General features: G+C 34.4%; 1 protein-coding gene across 1 annotated transcript; it reads left to right on the forward strand.

Annotated features, from left to right (window-relative positions):
• Positions 1-8,880: 8,880 nt before the first annotated feature.
• On the forward strand, positions 8,881-15,732 carry LOC125812402 ((-)-germacrene D synthase-like). The gene is made up of 8 exons (XM_049491901.1): positions 8,881-8,977; positions 9,740-10,080; positions 10,320-10,597; positions 10,740-10,884; positions 11,000-11,254; positions 11,930-12,151; positions 15,151-15,289; positions 15,383-15,732. The coding sequence occupies exons 1-8, from the start codon at positions 8,881-8,883 to the stop codon at positions 15,730-15,732; spliced, it is 1,827 nt and encodes a 608-aa protein (XP_049347858.1).
• The last annotated feature ends 1,177 nt before the right edge of the window (positions 15,733-16,909 follow it).

The raw sequence follows: 16,909 nt of genomic DNA on the forward strand, positions 1-16,909 counted from the left end.
TGACGTTCCATTGCATTTAAGTAGTGGGAGAAACGTTGCTAGACATACGAAAATTGCTACCTCAAGTAGTGGAAGTGATGTTGAGCAAATTGAAGAACACTACATGAAAAGTTACGTTGTTAATATTTCAATATCGAAAGATTTTGAAGAAAATATTAAGACTCAAGATCATGAAAGTGTGATTATGTAGTGCTTAGTCGTAGTGGGAGAATCATAGCGAAGATTGATTTGTTTTGTATGCTTGAGAGAAATTTTATGATCTGAAAAGAAGTACACTCTTGGAAGGTTTCATTAGAAGCTCTCTCAAGATCTAGTACAAAATCGATTTGTTACGACGAAGCACTACTAGACAAAATTGCATAAGAAAATAGAAATAAAGGAATGCTTGTGAAAGTTGTAAATGCGTAGTTAAGAGTCTAAATGGGAGATTGTTAGGGTATATACTATTAATCATGTGTTTAGACATAGTATTCTAACAATTTTCAAGATTAAATATCTAAGGGGGAGATTGTTCCGGTATATACTATTAACCTTGCATTTAGATATAGTACATTATAACAATTGTGATGGTTAAAAGTCCAAGTGGGAGATTGTTGGGATATATACTATTAACCATGTGTTAAGAAATAATATTTATTATCGAATAAATATTTGCTCAATTTTAATAGATCATATATTTGTTTATGGTGTATGTTTACTTATATAGTAGATGATTTAGTGTGTAGAGTTTTAGCTTTTGCACAGAAGATTAAATCATCGGTTGTTATAAGTATAAAGTTTTTTGTTCACAATCTAGGATGGAAATTGGACATGCCATCGGTACGATTGTAGCACAAGATTATATGTAATTTATATTGATTATGGGAACAATATACTTCCAACTTCTTGTGCTAGTGCATTTTGTATGTATTGAGCGGGATCGAGTAGAGATAGTTGTTTTAGAATGACTGACAAAACATATTCTCTAAACTATTAAATGTACTTATATTCTTAATCCTGATATAACTATTATGATCTGTATATATTAATTATCGTTTTGATTTATTAAAAGGTGAAATTCTGAGATGGGTCAATATGCCTGGTAAGTTGGATGATAATAATATATATTGGTGAAATAATAAGTTAGTTGATGGAATCCATGTCTCGTTATAGAGATTGATTGATATGCCTTTTTGAGAAACTTATAAGTTTTCATCGTGTCAAACCTTGCAAGTGGATTTATGAATCTGATACATGAAATAAGTTAAGTAGTGCTATAAAGAAAATTAATCATTAAGTTAAATTCGTCAGTAGTTTAATTTATTGATTAGTATCTGAAATCTTAACATGGGGAATTACATAAGTGTAATGGGGAATTACAAAATATAAATAGAGAGGTGCAATTACGAATTTCTAGTGGAATAATTTGTAATTTATTATGGTAAGAATAATTCAAATTAATTATTTGGAATTATTTCCATAATAGGAAGCCTCAGTAATTAATTCTGTGGTCCCTCCAGTGCCCATATTTAACTAGAACTCAGAATCCTATTTCTTAGGGGAAAAAGGAGTAGGCGTGTGTTTTCTTGTTTTTTCAAGAAAACTAGGTTTGCTTCTCCTTTTTGGATTGGGGAAGAAATCTCTATAAATAGAGATTCTCCTAACCTAGAAAAAGATTGATTAGTTTTTTATTCGATACTTGTCCACCCAAGTATTGAGAGAGTTCGGATGTGAATTTGGGATCACTATAGAAGACCATAGCTATTGTTTTTCTCGTAGATTTGCTTGAAGGTCTGTATATCTTGGAGATTCGCTTAGAGGTATCTGCTCACGCTTCAAGAGGTATTTATCGAATTAAATTTCAGCAAGTTTATGTGTTCTAACATGATTATGTGTTCTAGCATAAACAATATTGGCTATCTATTATTCATGTAAGCCGTAAGATTCAAGTATGCTTCCGCTATGCATATAATTTTCCAACACATCATCCTTCCTCATTTAGAATAAAAATTTAACTTTATCTTGAGTGGTCACCTGTAAAAATCCATCCATTATAAATTAGGAGTGAGTTATTGTCCTTATAGCCTCTGCATCACCCTTCCTCGTTTAGAAAGAAAATTTAACTTTATATTGGGTGGCCACATGTAAAAATTCATCCATTATAAATTAGGAGCGAGTTATCGTCCTTGTAGCCTCTCCAGCACCCTTCCTCATTTGGAAAGAAAATTTAAATTTATATTGAGTGGTCACATGTAAAAATCAATCAATTATAAATTAGAAGTGAGTTATTGTCCTTGTGGCCTCTCCATCTCCCTTCCTCATTTAGAAAGAAAATTTAACTTTATATTGAGTGGTCACATGTAAAAATTCATCCATTATAAATTAAGAGTGAGTTATTGTCCTTGTAGCCTCTCTATCACCCTTCCTCATTTAGAAAGAATATTTAACTTTATATTGAGTGGTCACATGTAAAAATCCATCCATCATAAATTAGGAGTGAGTTATTGTCCTTGTAGCCTCTCCATCACCCTTCCTCATTTAGAAAGGAAATTTAACTTTATGTTGAGTGGTCACATGTAAAAATTTATCCATTATAAATTAGGAATGAGTTATTTTCTTTGTAGCCTCTCCATCACCTTTCCTCATTTAGAAAGAAAATTTAACTTTATATTGAGTGGTCATAGGTAAAAATCCATCCATTATAAATTAGGATTGAGTTATTGTCCTTGTAGCGTCTCCATCACCCTTCCTCATTTAGAAAGAAAATTTAACTTTATATTGAGTGGTCACATGTAAAAATCAATCCATTAAATTAGGAGTGAGTTATTGTCCTTGTAGCCTCTCCGTCACCTTTTCTCTTTTAGAAAGAAAATTTAATGGAAAGCTTGCCTGTGGGAGTTCAAGATGCAGTCCCTCGTCGCTCTGCGAATTACCATAAAAGTATTTGGGGAGACTATTTCCTTCATAATACTTCTGATTCTATGGTAATATAATGCTGAATTAATTAAAACAGCTCACTAATCATGCAACCTTCTTAACTAATTACTTTTCAATTTTTTGTGTTTCTTGATTTTCTATATTTATTTTCAAAATTCTCATTCTTTATGTTTTTTTTTTTTGTAATTAAATTTTTTAACTTCACCTCTGAATTACGTTTAGACAAACAATGGGTATGTCGAGGTTCGGTAAGAATATTTAAAGAAGGCTTAATATGAAATGAATCATATATAGTTGTATCTTTAGAGCATGTTCAACTTCCAAAATTTCTGGAGTCTTACACTACGTATGACATTAGTTGTAAAGGGAAGACATATATACAAATTTCTGTTAGTTCTTCATTTCATATTAAAAATATCAAAGCGAAATCAAAGCTGCTTGACTTCTTTATTTTTTCCCCCTTGTAACAAAAAATCCTAACTCTACCACTGGATTGTTGACGTCCTAGAAAATTCATCCTCGGGAAAGGGAACAAGTTCAAGACCGGAAAGAAGAAGTGAGGAGGATGTTAATTGCATTCCCTAATACTTCTTTAGAAAAGCTTGAGTTGATTGACAAAATCCAGCGCTCAGAAGTATCGTACCACTTTGAAGAGGAAATTGAGGCATCGCTGCAAATGATATACGAAGCGTACTACGAATGCAACAACATATTTGGGGACGATAATCTTTATGTTGTAGCTCTTGGATTTCGTTTACTAAGACAACAAGGTCTGGTAAGTCACAAATTAACCAGTCTTCTCAATAATATTTACTTGAATTTACTTTAAGGACATGTGTGGTGTGACGGGCTAAAGGAAAATAATCAGTAATAAATTTTTAGTATTCCTTAATCCCATGTTTGGTTATAAAGTTTGGGATAATTAATCCAAGGACGGTGTTGGGATATATTATTGCGACCTCTGGTTGAAATACTAATTTTGGGATAACTTATCTTGAGATAAAATAGTTAAATGACGATTTTTCACATTCTTTACATTTGGAGGGTATTTTTGTAAGCTAACAACTTATTTTTAGAAATTATGCAATTCATATTGTTTTAACACAACAAACCAACCATTCATTAATAAATAATATCAGGTTAACTAAATATTCCATTATAAGTAATTGCAACATAATTAATCATTTGGTCCACCACTCAAGACCAAGGAATTTTCATTTCAACGGAATTCTCATATATTTTCCTCTTATCATATATTTTAAGAATTCATTTTTAATTTATTTTAAATTCTAGTTAATTTCAAAGTCCTAAATATTATTAATAATAAATTAAAAATAGTAAATGATCATTTTGTATATAATAGGGTCATTTAATAAAGGGAAAATGTTAGATCAAAATTTCTAAGGACCTTCATGCTTTTAATATACTTAAATAAATAGAAGATTAATGAAGTACTAGATGATGGCAAGTTTCGGACCTTAGGTTCCTTGTAACATTAACGCTTTTTTTGTTAATGACAATGACGTTCAAATTAATTTATAATTTTACCTATTATTTCCAAAACTTCTCAAATATTATAGCTCTGCCCGTCTCATGTACTGATGCATAATAATCATTAATATAAGTATCTTATTTGACAAAAAAAAAATGTTTCGGTCCTTGGGTTCCTTGTAACATTAGCTCTTTTTTGTTAATGACATTGACATTTAAATCAGTTTACTATTTTACCTATATTATCTCCACAACTTCTCAAAAAAGAATTTGAGATGGAGTCTGCCATCAAAGATATAGATAGAAAGACAAAAGGGGCCGGCGTGGAAAGAGCACGTAATATCAAACACCTTAAAAAGGAAAAAGAAACCATAGGAAAAAAATTAGGTTCCTTGTAATATTAACTCTTTTTTTTGTTAATGACAATGACATTCTCAGTTTATAGTTTTCCTAAAGAGTCTGGCGTGGAAAGAGATATGTTATCAAACACCTTAAAAAGAAAAATGAAACCTTAGGAAAAGATTAGGTTCCTTGTAACATTAACTCTTTTTTTTGTTAGTGATAATGACGTTCAAATTTGTTTATAATTTTGCATATTATCGCCACAACTTCTCAAATATTTGTGATGGAGTTTATCAACAAAGATATAGATAGAAGGACAAAAGGGTCCGGCGTGGAAAGAGAATGTAATATCAAACTGTTAGTGGAAACGTGAAATTAAAGAACAAGGAAGAACAACAATGTTTAACGTGGTTCGGATCAAAATGATCCTACGTCCACCAAAGAACAACTGCACCAATATTTATTTCACTCTGCAAAGAATACAAGTGAAATACTACAAGAGAGAACATCAAATGCCTTAGAAGGTGAGAAGGCAAGTGAAATGATGATTTGAAAATGAATTAAGAGCTACCTATTTATAGGAATGAATTCTTCCTATTGATGTCATCCATGACATCACTATGTGCCAAAAATGTCAAGGTTAAACATGTGAAACCATTTTATGATTTACCTAAATTTTACCTACCAAGATACTATCTTGACTTTTATTTTGCACTAATTATCTTCCTACCAAATCTTCATATTAATTCATCTTCCATTGAGTTTGATTCCACAAGAACCAAACCAACTCTTTCAATCTCCACCTTGTTTGCATTCTGAGCATACGTATAAACAACTCCGGCCAAAACTTCTAAACTTACTGGGCAATCCCGTTGTAAGAAACAAGAAGAATCAAACCTTTGTTGAACATACTAGCTCCACCTAGCAGTTGTTCTCTCAGAGTTGCATCAATTGATGCATACTCCCACCAAGTCCTCGCAGTGTGCAAACTTGGCCAGCGGGACTATCTTGGTCAACATGTATGCAACGTTATCGTATGTGATAACCTTCTCAACCTTGATAGCTCCCTCTTCTACGACATCTCAAATAAAATGGAATCTGACATCAATATGTTTGGTGCGCTCATGAAATCTTTGATTTTTAATCAAAGGAATAGCACTTTGACTATCACATCTTAGAGTTGATTCCAGCTGAATCAAACTCAATTCTACCACCAAACCTTTCAACCAGATAGTTTCTTTCCCTACCTCCGTTGCGGCCATATATTCTACCTCTGTTGTAGACAAAGCGACAATCGACTGTAAGGTCGATTTCCAACTAACGGCACTGCCAACGAGAGTAAAGATGTATCCAGTTGTGGACCTCCTCCTATCAAGATCCCTTGCATAGTCAGAATCTACATAACCGAGAATTGAAATACCTTCACTTTTCTGGAAGGTTAGGCCAATATCAGGAGCTCGTTTGAGATATCTCAATATCCACTTTACAGCTTCCCAATGCCTTTTTCCTGGATTTGCCATGTACTTGCTTACCACACTTACAGATTGAACAATATTTGGACGTGTGCACACCATAGCATACATAATGCTACCAACTGCGCTCGCATAAGGAACCTTTGACATATGCTCTACCTCATCCATTGACTGAGGCATTTGTAACTCTGAAAGCTTGAAATGAGAAGCTAACGGTGTACTTACAGGCTTGCTCATATGCATATTGAATCTCTCAAGAACCTTTTCGATGTACCTCTTTTGAGAAAGATTTACAACACCATCTTCTCTTGAAATCTCCATTCCAAGGATTTTCTTTGCAACTCCCAAATCCTTCATGTCAAATTCCTTGCTCAACAGTTTCTTCAAAATATTTATCTATGTGATGTTGTTAGCAGCAATAAGCATATCATCAACATACAACAATAGATAAATCATAGAGTTACTAGACATTTTCTTGTGATACACACAGCTATCAAATGCACTCCTCGAAAAATCATGTGTAGTCATGAATGCATCAAACCTCTTGTACCACTGCCTAAGGGATTTCTTCAAACCATACAAAGACTTCTTCAGTTGGCATACATTATCTTCTTTTCCCTCAGCTAGGAAACCTCCAGGCTGATCCATATAGATTGTGTCTTCTAGATTACCATGTAAGAAAGCAGTTTTGACATCAAGCTGTTGAAGTTCTAAATCAAATTGTGCAACCAATGCTAGTAACACACGAATTGAGCTATGTTTCACGACTGGAGAGAAGATCTCATTGTAGTCAATTCCTTCCTTCTGGCCGAAACCCTTTGCAACCAATCTCGCCTTGAACATAGCATATTCTACTTCTGGAATACCCTCTTTCTTTCTGTAGACCCATTTGCATCCAATTGTCCTCTTCCCCTTTGGCCTTTTAACTAAGATCCATGTCTCATTTTTGTGAAGAGACTTCATCTCTTCCATCATGGCTAACTGCCATTGTGCAACATCTTTGCAAGAAGTTGCTTCAACATACGAAGAGGCTCGAGATCCTAATCTCTTCTTCTGCAGCTACGAACGCATGTGCAATCAAATTTTCTTGCTCTATAAGACATTCCGGTTTCCGTATCTGCCTTTTGTCCTTTCCCTTCGCAATTGTGTATGGTTTATTTACATCAAGTTCTTCAAGTCTGCATCTTTTGACTCATCAATTTGAGTCTCTTGATCTCATTTCTTGGTAAGCTCCACTGGTAGCTCCACCTGCTCGTTGTTCTCGTTTCTTGATAACTCCACAGAAACTTTACGAGGATCAAGTATAGAGGATTCATCAAAGGTAACATCTCTACTAACTACAAATTTGAGTAAGGACAAACACCAAAGTTTGTACCCTTTTACTCCATCTACATATCCTATGAATATGGTCTTCTTAGCCCTTGGTTCAAGCTTTCCTTCATTAACATGATAATAAGCTGGAAACCCAAATATTCGCAAGTATGAATAGTTATAGGGTTCACCTGACTAGACCTCATTCGGAGTCTTAAAGTCAATCGATGATGCTGGAGATCGATAGACAATATGAGAAGCAATATGAACTGCTTAAGCCCAAAATACTTTGGACATCTTGGCTTGTAAGAGCATACAACGACCCTTCTCAAGAAGAGTTCTGTTCATTCTCTCGACAACTCCATTCTGTTGTGGTGTGTGCCTGACCGTCTTATGTCTTGCAATCCCATGAACCTTGAAGAAATCATTGAACTCTTCACTGCAAAACTCCAAGCCATTATCTGTGCGAAAATACTTGATTTTTCTCTCCATTTGATTTTCTACCAAAATCTTCCACTCTTTAAATGCTTCAAAAGCATCACCGCAGTAACGCCATCATCTGGATCTTCCAAATATTGAAGTTGTTGCACCCACTAAATCTATCAATATCAAAATTCATATAACTCATTTTTACTTGTTCTTCCTTTTCTACTACAATGTATTCAGAAATACAGAAAACTAAAGTAATTTTTTTCTGATGTGGAAGTTCTGACTATGTTGCAACCACAGAGCATACTTAGACAGAACATTGGCTCGGATACCAATTGTTAGCGAAAACATGAAATTAAAGAACATGGAAGAACAACAATATTTAACGTGGTTCGGATCAAAATGATCCTACGTCCACCAAAGAACAACTGCACCAATATTTATTTCACTCTACAAAGAATACAAGTGAAATACTACAAGAGAGAACATCAAATGCCTTAGAAGGTGAGAAGGCAAGTGAAAGGATGATTTGAAGATGAATTAAGAGCTACCTATTTATAGGAATGAATTCTTCCTATTTATGTCATCCATGACATCACTACGTACCAAAAATGTCAAGGTTAAACATGTGAAACCATTTTATGGTTTACCTAAATTTTACCTACCAAGATACTATCTTGACTTTTATTTTGCACTAATTATCTTCCTACCAAATCTTCATATTAATTAATCTTCCATTGAGTTTGATTCCACAAGAACCAAACCAACTCTTTCACAAACACCTCTTAAAAAGGAAAAAGAAACCTTAGGAAAACAATTAGGTTCCTAGTAATAGTAACTCTTTTTTTGTTAATGACAATAATGTTCAAATCAGTTTTTAATTTTGCCTATTATCTCCACAACTTTTCAAATATTTGAGATGGAGTCTAGCATCAAAGAGACGGATAGAAAGACAAAAGGGTCCGACATGGAAAGTGAATCTGATATCAAACACCTTAAAAAGGAAAAGAGAAACCGTAGGAAAAAATTAGGTTCCTTATAACTTTAACTCTTATTTTGTTAATGACAATGACGTTCAAATCAGTTTACAATTTCGCTTCTATCTCCTCAGCTTCTAAACAAATATATGAGATAGAGTCTATCATCAAAGAGATCATTAGAAAGACGAACGTCCCAGTGTGGAAAGAAAATTCGAAATTAGAAACCTTAGGAAAAAAAGTACTTTCTACTAACTTATCTGCAATATTTCTTCGGTCTATCTATGTCTCTCTTGTAACCATTCATAGCCAACCTCACACATCAATATTGCAATGGTGCATCAATGCATCCCTTCTTCACATCAAGGTCGGAGTCATGTGGTTGTTAGAGTGTCTAATTGGACACCCTTCGTCGGAAAAAAATACTGTATATACAAGTAAAATGATAAACGAAGTGATTATATAACATATTTTTGGACACCCTTGATATTACAGACTGTTGTAGCCTTGCGGTTTTAGATGCCTTGAATGAGTCAATGGTCATGTGTTCAAATCTCACTAGCAGCAATTCCTAGCTCTGTTACTGCTTCACATGTCCGAACCATCTAAGCATTGATTTCCACATCTTATCTTCCATTGAGACCACTTCTTCCTTGCCTTAGATATCCTCATTTCTAATGTTACCTCTCCTAATGTGCCTAAACATCCACCCAAATATCCCCACTTCTGCAACTTTCAACTTCATATATTAGTCTAATATCTGTTAACTAATACTTTGAATGGTTAATTTTGTGTAAACAGATGTGTTCAAAAAGTTCAAGGATAGTGAAGGAAATTTTGAGAAGGCATTGACTACACATGTACCAGCAATGTTGAGTTTTTATGAAGCTACACATCTTCGAGTCCATGGAGAGGATATTTTAGAGCAAGCCCTAGTCTTCACATCAAGTCATCTAAAATCTATGATGCCTTCCTTGAGTGATTTCTTTAGGGAACAAGTTATGCTTGCCCTGAATCAACCAATATGTATGAGCTTACCAAGGGTAGATGCAAGAAGAATTATATCTATATACCAAAAGTATGACACAAGGGATAAAGTAGTACTTAAATTTGCTAAATTGGACTTCAACTTGTTGCAAAAGGTACATACGAAGGAGCTAAGTCACATTACAAGGTAAGATGTGATGCCACAAAACCATTTAGCTGTAATAGTTATTGCCGCAAAAATATTTAGCCATAGTTGAGTCAATACCATTGCATTCAGAGTCGCTAAAGTCTTTAACATAACGTATATAGAGAGTTTGTTACAAATATCATATTTATTATTGCCTCTAAATATAATATAGTGACAATTATATTATTCCCGCTAAATCCTTTATAGGAGTACTCGGGAAGTACTTTTGTTAAAGACTGGTTCAAAGATTACGTTTCTGGATTTAGGTGGTGGAGAGATTTGGAATTTTTAACCAAGTATCCGTTTGCTAGAGATCGATTAGTTGAGTCCTACTTTTGGTCATTGTCAGTGTATTTCGAGCCAAAATTTGCTATGGCAAGAAGAATGTTGGCTAAAATAATTGCCTTGGCTACCATTATCGATGAAATCTACGATGTATATGGATCTTATGACGAACTTAGGTGTTTCACACATGTAATAGAGAGGTTTGTTTCAAAAGTATTTTTACTTTCTTAAATCTGTTTGAAGTAAAAATAGGACAAACAAATTGAAATGGAGGAAGTATATAATTTCTTTTTTGTTAATATTACTCTGCTCGATTTGATTAAGATGATGCTTGAATAGCAGTTCGGACTCTGGACGTAGTGCCATTGATCAATTGTCATCATACATGAGACTGTGCTATCTTGCCATTCTTGACGTATATAGTGAAATGGAGGAAGAATTGGCCAAGAAAGGCAAAACCTATCGCCTTTACTATGCCAAAAATGAGGTCATAATCATACACTTCATATTACTACATTCTTTATTTCTTGCCATTGATGTATTTTCTATTGTTCCTAGTTTGACAATATAGTTATCGACTAATATTTCCTATTTGTTCTCAGATGAAAAAGTTGATAAGGGCGTATTTTGACGAGGCAAAGTGGTATCATTCAGACTATTCTGTTCCAACTTTTGAGGAGTATATAAAGGTTTCACTTGTTTCTAGTGGTTACATGATGGTTGCAACAATCTCTTTGGTTGGCATAGAGGATAATTTGATGAATAAATATATCATGGATTGGGTAACAAAGGAACCTTTGGTTGTTAAAGCATCAACAGTAATTGCCAGACTCATGGATGACATTGCTGGACATGAAGTAAGAATTTTAATTTTTTTTTTTTTTTTGGCTTATTGAACTTCTTTCTTTGCAATTTCCTTTGTGTAATGCTTTCTACTTTCATGGAGAAAAGTCTTTTAAGTATGGTAAGAAATATACGTTATATCTACCAACTAAACCTTCTAGTTGGATGGGGTTGAGCTAGTATTTTTTTAGCCAGTTTAAAATTGGAACTTTTAAAAATTGGCTAGTAAAATATTCTTCAAACTTAAAATTCTTGATTCGTCTCTGCTTTTTTACCTCGTAAGGATGGGCTACTTTAACCATTGGATGGGTCAAAAATCTTTAAAAGGTAAAGTTTATAGATAGGGATGCCAGAAATATCCAATTTTGGGATCACTATTTAAGTTGTGCCCTAATTTCATTTTTAAAAAAAACTTATGTGCTTTGGACATAACTTCAGACATACGTGAATAAAGTAATAATATCCTTGTTTGAAGTTGGGAAGTCACAACATACTACTGAAGTGCAACCATCGTCTGCATTTCAGACATGTTATAATTATGTGTGTCTTATGTTGTTACATCATATATATTTCAAATTTATATAATTAGCAAGGATAAATTTTAGAAGTATATATTCTTTTAGTTGTTACTTCCAATATATATTTTTCTTGTATAAAGTTTATAAACTATTAGGACACATTTATTTTAGTTTGAGCAAGAAAAAGGGCATGAACCATCAACAGTGGAGTGCTTAATGACACAAAATGGAACTTCAAAAGAAGAGGTGATTTTGGAGCTTCAAAAATTAGTAAACGATGCATGGGAAGATGTAAACAAGCAATGCTTGAGTCCAACTGATGTACTAGTGCTTATTCTCGTTCGAGTTCTCAATCTTGTACGCGTGATAGATCTCCTTTACAAAGATGGAGATGTATTTACTCATTCCACAACCCACTTCAAGGACATCATTACATCAATACTGGTTGATCCTATTCCATAATCCTTGCAAAGGATGAAGGAAGATTGAACACCGTCGATTCAATCATGATTTCCACACTGAGGTCGAGGTTATAGGCCCTTGTGTGTAGAGTGCTTTGATATGGGTAAGGAAAGAACATTGTACCTGACCCAATGTAGCTCGATTATGTTTTAGCACATCTTTTATTTTGAATTGCATATATGTATAGCTAATGAGATATTTCTTAATGGATAAAGATAAAATACCTTGACCAACTTTTTGTTGTAACAGCCCTCAACATCATTTTGTGATTTTTGTCTCTTTTTCTTTGTTTGATCCTTTTCATAATTTTGGTTTATGGAAATGGTGACAAGATTCCCGAGGTGATCATATGTGTTTCGGGTAAGTTTTTGAGTTTTGAAAGTTTGAAACTTGAAAAGTTTAATCAAAGTCAACATTTGGGTTGACAAGGTTGAATTCGAGTTTTGATGATTCCACTAGGTCAAGAGCGTCATTTATGACCTAGTTGAAAGTTATCCAAGGTTCCCAAGTCCTTCGGGGGATGTTTTGGGTCCTTGCGTGGATTTTTAGCTTTTCTTAATTTAATAGTTGACCATGGTAAACATATGGTCAAGACAACCATGGAATGGAGATTGGATTATTTCAACTAGTTCGAGATTTGTTTTATGATCGATTGCACTAATGGTTTGACTTAAGATGTTTCAAATGAATTTCAAGGTTCCGTTCTGAGAGTTTCATGTGTTTTGGAGTTAGCTTTCTATTGCCATCTGTGTGGGGTACATCACATGTTTTATTTGTCAACTTTGGCTACTACATCAAAGATTCTCAATTGCTGCAAGCAATTGTTAAAAAGTAACAGTGGCAACAAATGTTGAATTGAATGATTGGCATCAAATGGACATTCTGGTTGTGAACATAGACTTTCAGCAAATATTAGCAAATGTTATTTTGAATTGTCACTCCTAATTGATGTGATCAATAGGTAGAATTTTTTCCTAAAAATAGAGAACTCTTTCACATTTGTAATACACACCAAGATAGAGAGAAATTTTTTATTTGAGAGCAAAGTAAGGTATTGCGTAGATTATATAAGAAAAATAGTTTGTGAAGAAAAAGAAGATGTGAGCAATATTTTAGTCAGGTGGTAAATCTAAAGAGTGTTATTCATTTTGAGTGTGTAGTAGTCAGTTTGAGTATTATACTCGTGACTATACAATGTGAAATTCCTTACTATAGTGATATTTGTTGCTCCTCTTGGCCGGTGGTTTTTCCCTTATTTAGAAGGGTTTCCACGTAAAATTCTTTTTTGCGTTATTTGACCATATATTTTTGTGTTAGTTAGCGTTTTCCCAACAAACTGATTTCAGAGCATTGGATCGCAATAGCTATATTTTTTGGAGGGAAACAATGGAATCCTACACAGATAGAATGGTTACTTTGAATGGTGTTAATTATACCATTTGGAAAGGAAAATAGAAGACCTGCTTTATGTTAAGAATTTCTAGCAACCAGTCTTTACCATTGTGAAGCCTGAAAATAAATAGATGAAGAGTGGAATTTGTTGCAAAGACGTGGAATCTGTTGCACAGACACGTTTGTGGATTTATTAGGCAATGGGTTAACGATAATGTGTTGAACCATATTTCTGGAGAAACACATGCTCGGATCCTATGGGAGCGTCTTGAAAGTTTGTATGCTCGAAAAACTGGAAATAATACGATGTTCATGATAGAGCAGATGCTAAGTCTAAATTACCATGATGGTTCTCCGATGACAGATCACCTGAATAGTTTTAAGGGGATTATGGACTAATTATTTGCTATGGGCATCAAGTTTGATGAAGAAATTCAAGTCTTGCTTCTACTTAGTTCCCTACCAGACTCTTGGGAAATATTTAGAACTTCTTTATCAAATTCTACTACGTATGGTGTGATCTCTATGGATTTTGCCAAGAGCAGTGTGTTGAACGTGTCCAGGTGAGAAGAAAATCTCTAGGTTTTTTTTCGTCGGATGTCCTAGTGGCTGGCCCTAGGGGGAGAAATAAACCTCGTGTTTCTCATAATAGAGAACAAAACAAGAGAAATCCAGAGGAAGACATAAAGATATTGAGTGCTATCATTGTGGCGTGAAAGGGTACACAAAAAAGTTTTGTCGAAAGTTGAAGAGGGAGAACAAAGATAAAGAGAAAACTAAAGAAGATGGCAATGAAAATTTCCTAGCCACCGTCACCACCGAATATCTTGTTACCGTCCTTGATGCAAATATGATAAATATTGCTTGTGATGAGTCAAGTTGGGTTGTAGACACTGGTGCCACATCTCACGTGACATCAAGGAAAAAGATTTTGCAACCTTTGGGTAATGAGATTATATCTAGGGTGGTTGGTATTGATATAATTTGTTTGGAAACTAGTGTTAGAACTAAACTAGTTTTGAACAATGTGAACATGCAAATGATGTTCGTCTGCACCTAATTTTTGTTTGTGTTTTGGATGATGAAGGATATGTTAGTACCAATTGTGATAGAAAGTGGAAACTCATTAAGGGTTTCTTGATTGTGGCTTGTGGCAACAAACGTTGCGGTCTATATTACACTACGACTTCTACTTGTGTTGATATGGTGAATGCAGTTGAGAGCGATAACTCTCCAACGTTATGTCACAAGAGGCTTAGCCATATCAGCGAGAAAAGAATTAAATTCTCTAGCCAAGAAGAAATCATTGTCAGATTTCGAAAGTGCTAAATTAGAGAAGTGTGAGCACTGTTTGGCTAGTAAACAAAAATAGAGTTTCCTTTAAGTCTAACATTCCTTCAAGAAACACGGAGTTGTTTGAGTTGGTGCACTCTGATTTATGTGGTCCAATGAAGGTAAGGACATTGGGTGGTATGCTCTACTAATTTGTCACTTTTATTGATGACTGCTTGAGAAAACTTTGGGTCTATGTGTTGAAGACTAAAGACCAAGTATTAGGTGTCTCCAAGCAGTTTCAGACTTCAGTTGAAAGAGAAACTGGAAAGAAACTGAAAAGCATTCGTACTAATAATAGTGGTGAATATTCTGGACCATTTGATAAATACTGTAAGCATCAAGGTACTAGATACAAGAAGACTCCTTAGCTTAATGGTTTAGTTGAGAGGATGAACAATACCTTGATGGAAAGAGTTCGATGTTTGCTTTCTGAAGCAAAATTATTGAACTCATTTTGGGGTGAAGCTTTCTTGATCGTTGCACATGTTATTAATCTATCTCTCATTGTTTATTTGCAAAGTGATGTTCCAAATAGAGTTTGGTATGGAAATGATGTTTTCTATGACCATTTGAGAGTATTTGGTTGCAAAGCTTTTGTACATGTGTCAAAAGATGAGAGGTCAAAGTTAGATGCCAAGACAAGGCACTGCATCTGCGTTAAATATGGCCTTGATGAATTTGGTTACAAGATATATGATCCAATTGAGAAGAAACTTGCGAGAAGTTGTGATATTGTTTTATGGAGAATCAAACTATTGAAAATATTGACAAAGCGAAGAAGCTAGAATCTTCAAGTTTTGATGGCATACTTCATCTTGATGAATTTCCTCACACAAGTGTGCATGAATGTTGTTGGGTTTGATGATCATGGTGACACCCAGAATCATATATCGAATCAACATGTTGATGTTGATAATAACAATGATGTTGTTATTGATGATCGACCTGCTCATGAAGTTGTGGACGAATCAAATATTTTGCTTAGGAGGTCCATAAGACAATGGGTTCCTTCCTCTCATTATTCACCCAATGCGTATGTGTTACTTACTAACGGGGGAGAACCTGAATGTTATAAGGAGGCCATGAAAGATGAGCACAAGGATCAATGGATTGAATCCATGCGAGACGAGATATAGTCGTTCCATGAGAACCACACTTATGAGTTGGTGAAATTGCTTAAGGGCATGAGAACTTTAAGGAACAAGTGAGTGTTCAAAGTTTAAGTTGAAGAACACAACTTGAAGCCCAGTACAAATCTAGATTGGTTGTTAAGGGATTTCGTCAAAGGAAGGGTATTGACGTTGACTGAATATTCATGAAAATGTCCTCTATTTGTACAATTGTAGGTTTGGCAGCTAGTCTTAATTTAGAGATTGAGCAGATGGATGTGAAGACGACTTTTTTCACGGTGACCTAGAAGAAGAAATTTATATGGAACAACCCGAAGGATTCAAAGTAAATGGTAAAGAAAATTTTGTGTACAAACTCAAAAATAATCTCTATGGCTTAAAACAAGCTCTTAGACAGTGGTACAAGATGTTTGAATCTATTATGGGGACCAAGGCTAGAAGAAGACGTCTTCAGATCATTGTGTATTTGTACAAAAGACGATAATGTTATCATCCTCTTGCTATATGTGGATGATATGTTGATCGTGGGAAGGAATACTTCCAAGATTGACGAATTGAAGAAAGAGTTGTGTAAGTCTTTTTCTATGAAAGACTTGGGTCATGCCCAACAAATTTTGGGCATGAGAATAACCCGTCATAGAGATGTAAGGAAAACTCATTTGTCACAAAAGAAGTACATTGAATGTGTATTGATGTTTGCGTAATAAAGACATAACTTCCAATGAAAGTGTCTACGATCGTACAATAGTAAAGTAACCCAACCAAGGGTTGGGGTCGAGTCCCAAGGGAGTGGTTTTGAGAATCCATAGAAAAATAAAATTAAGTTCTAATT

Source organism: Solanum verrucosum, unplaced genomic scaffold (genome assembly GCF_900185275.1).
Source record: "Solanum verrucosum unplaced genomic scaffold, falcon-dt-bn FXZP01000159.1, whole genome shotgun sequence".
NCBI lineage: Eukaryota > Viridiplantae > Streptophyta > Magnoliopsida > Solanales > Solanaceae > Solanum > Solanum verrucosum.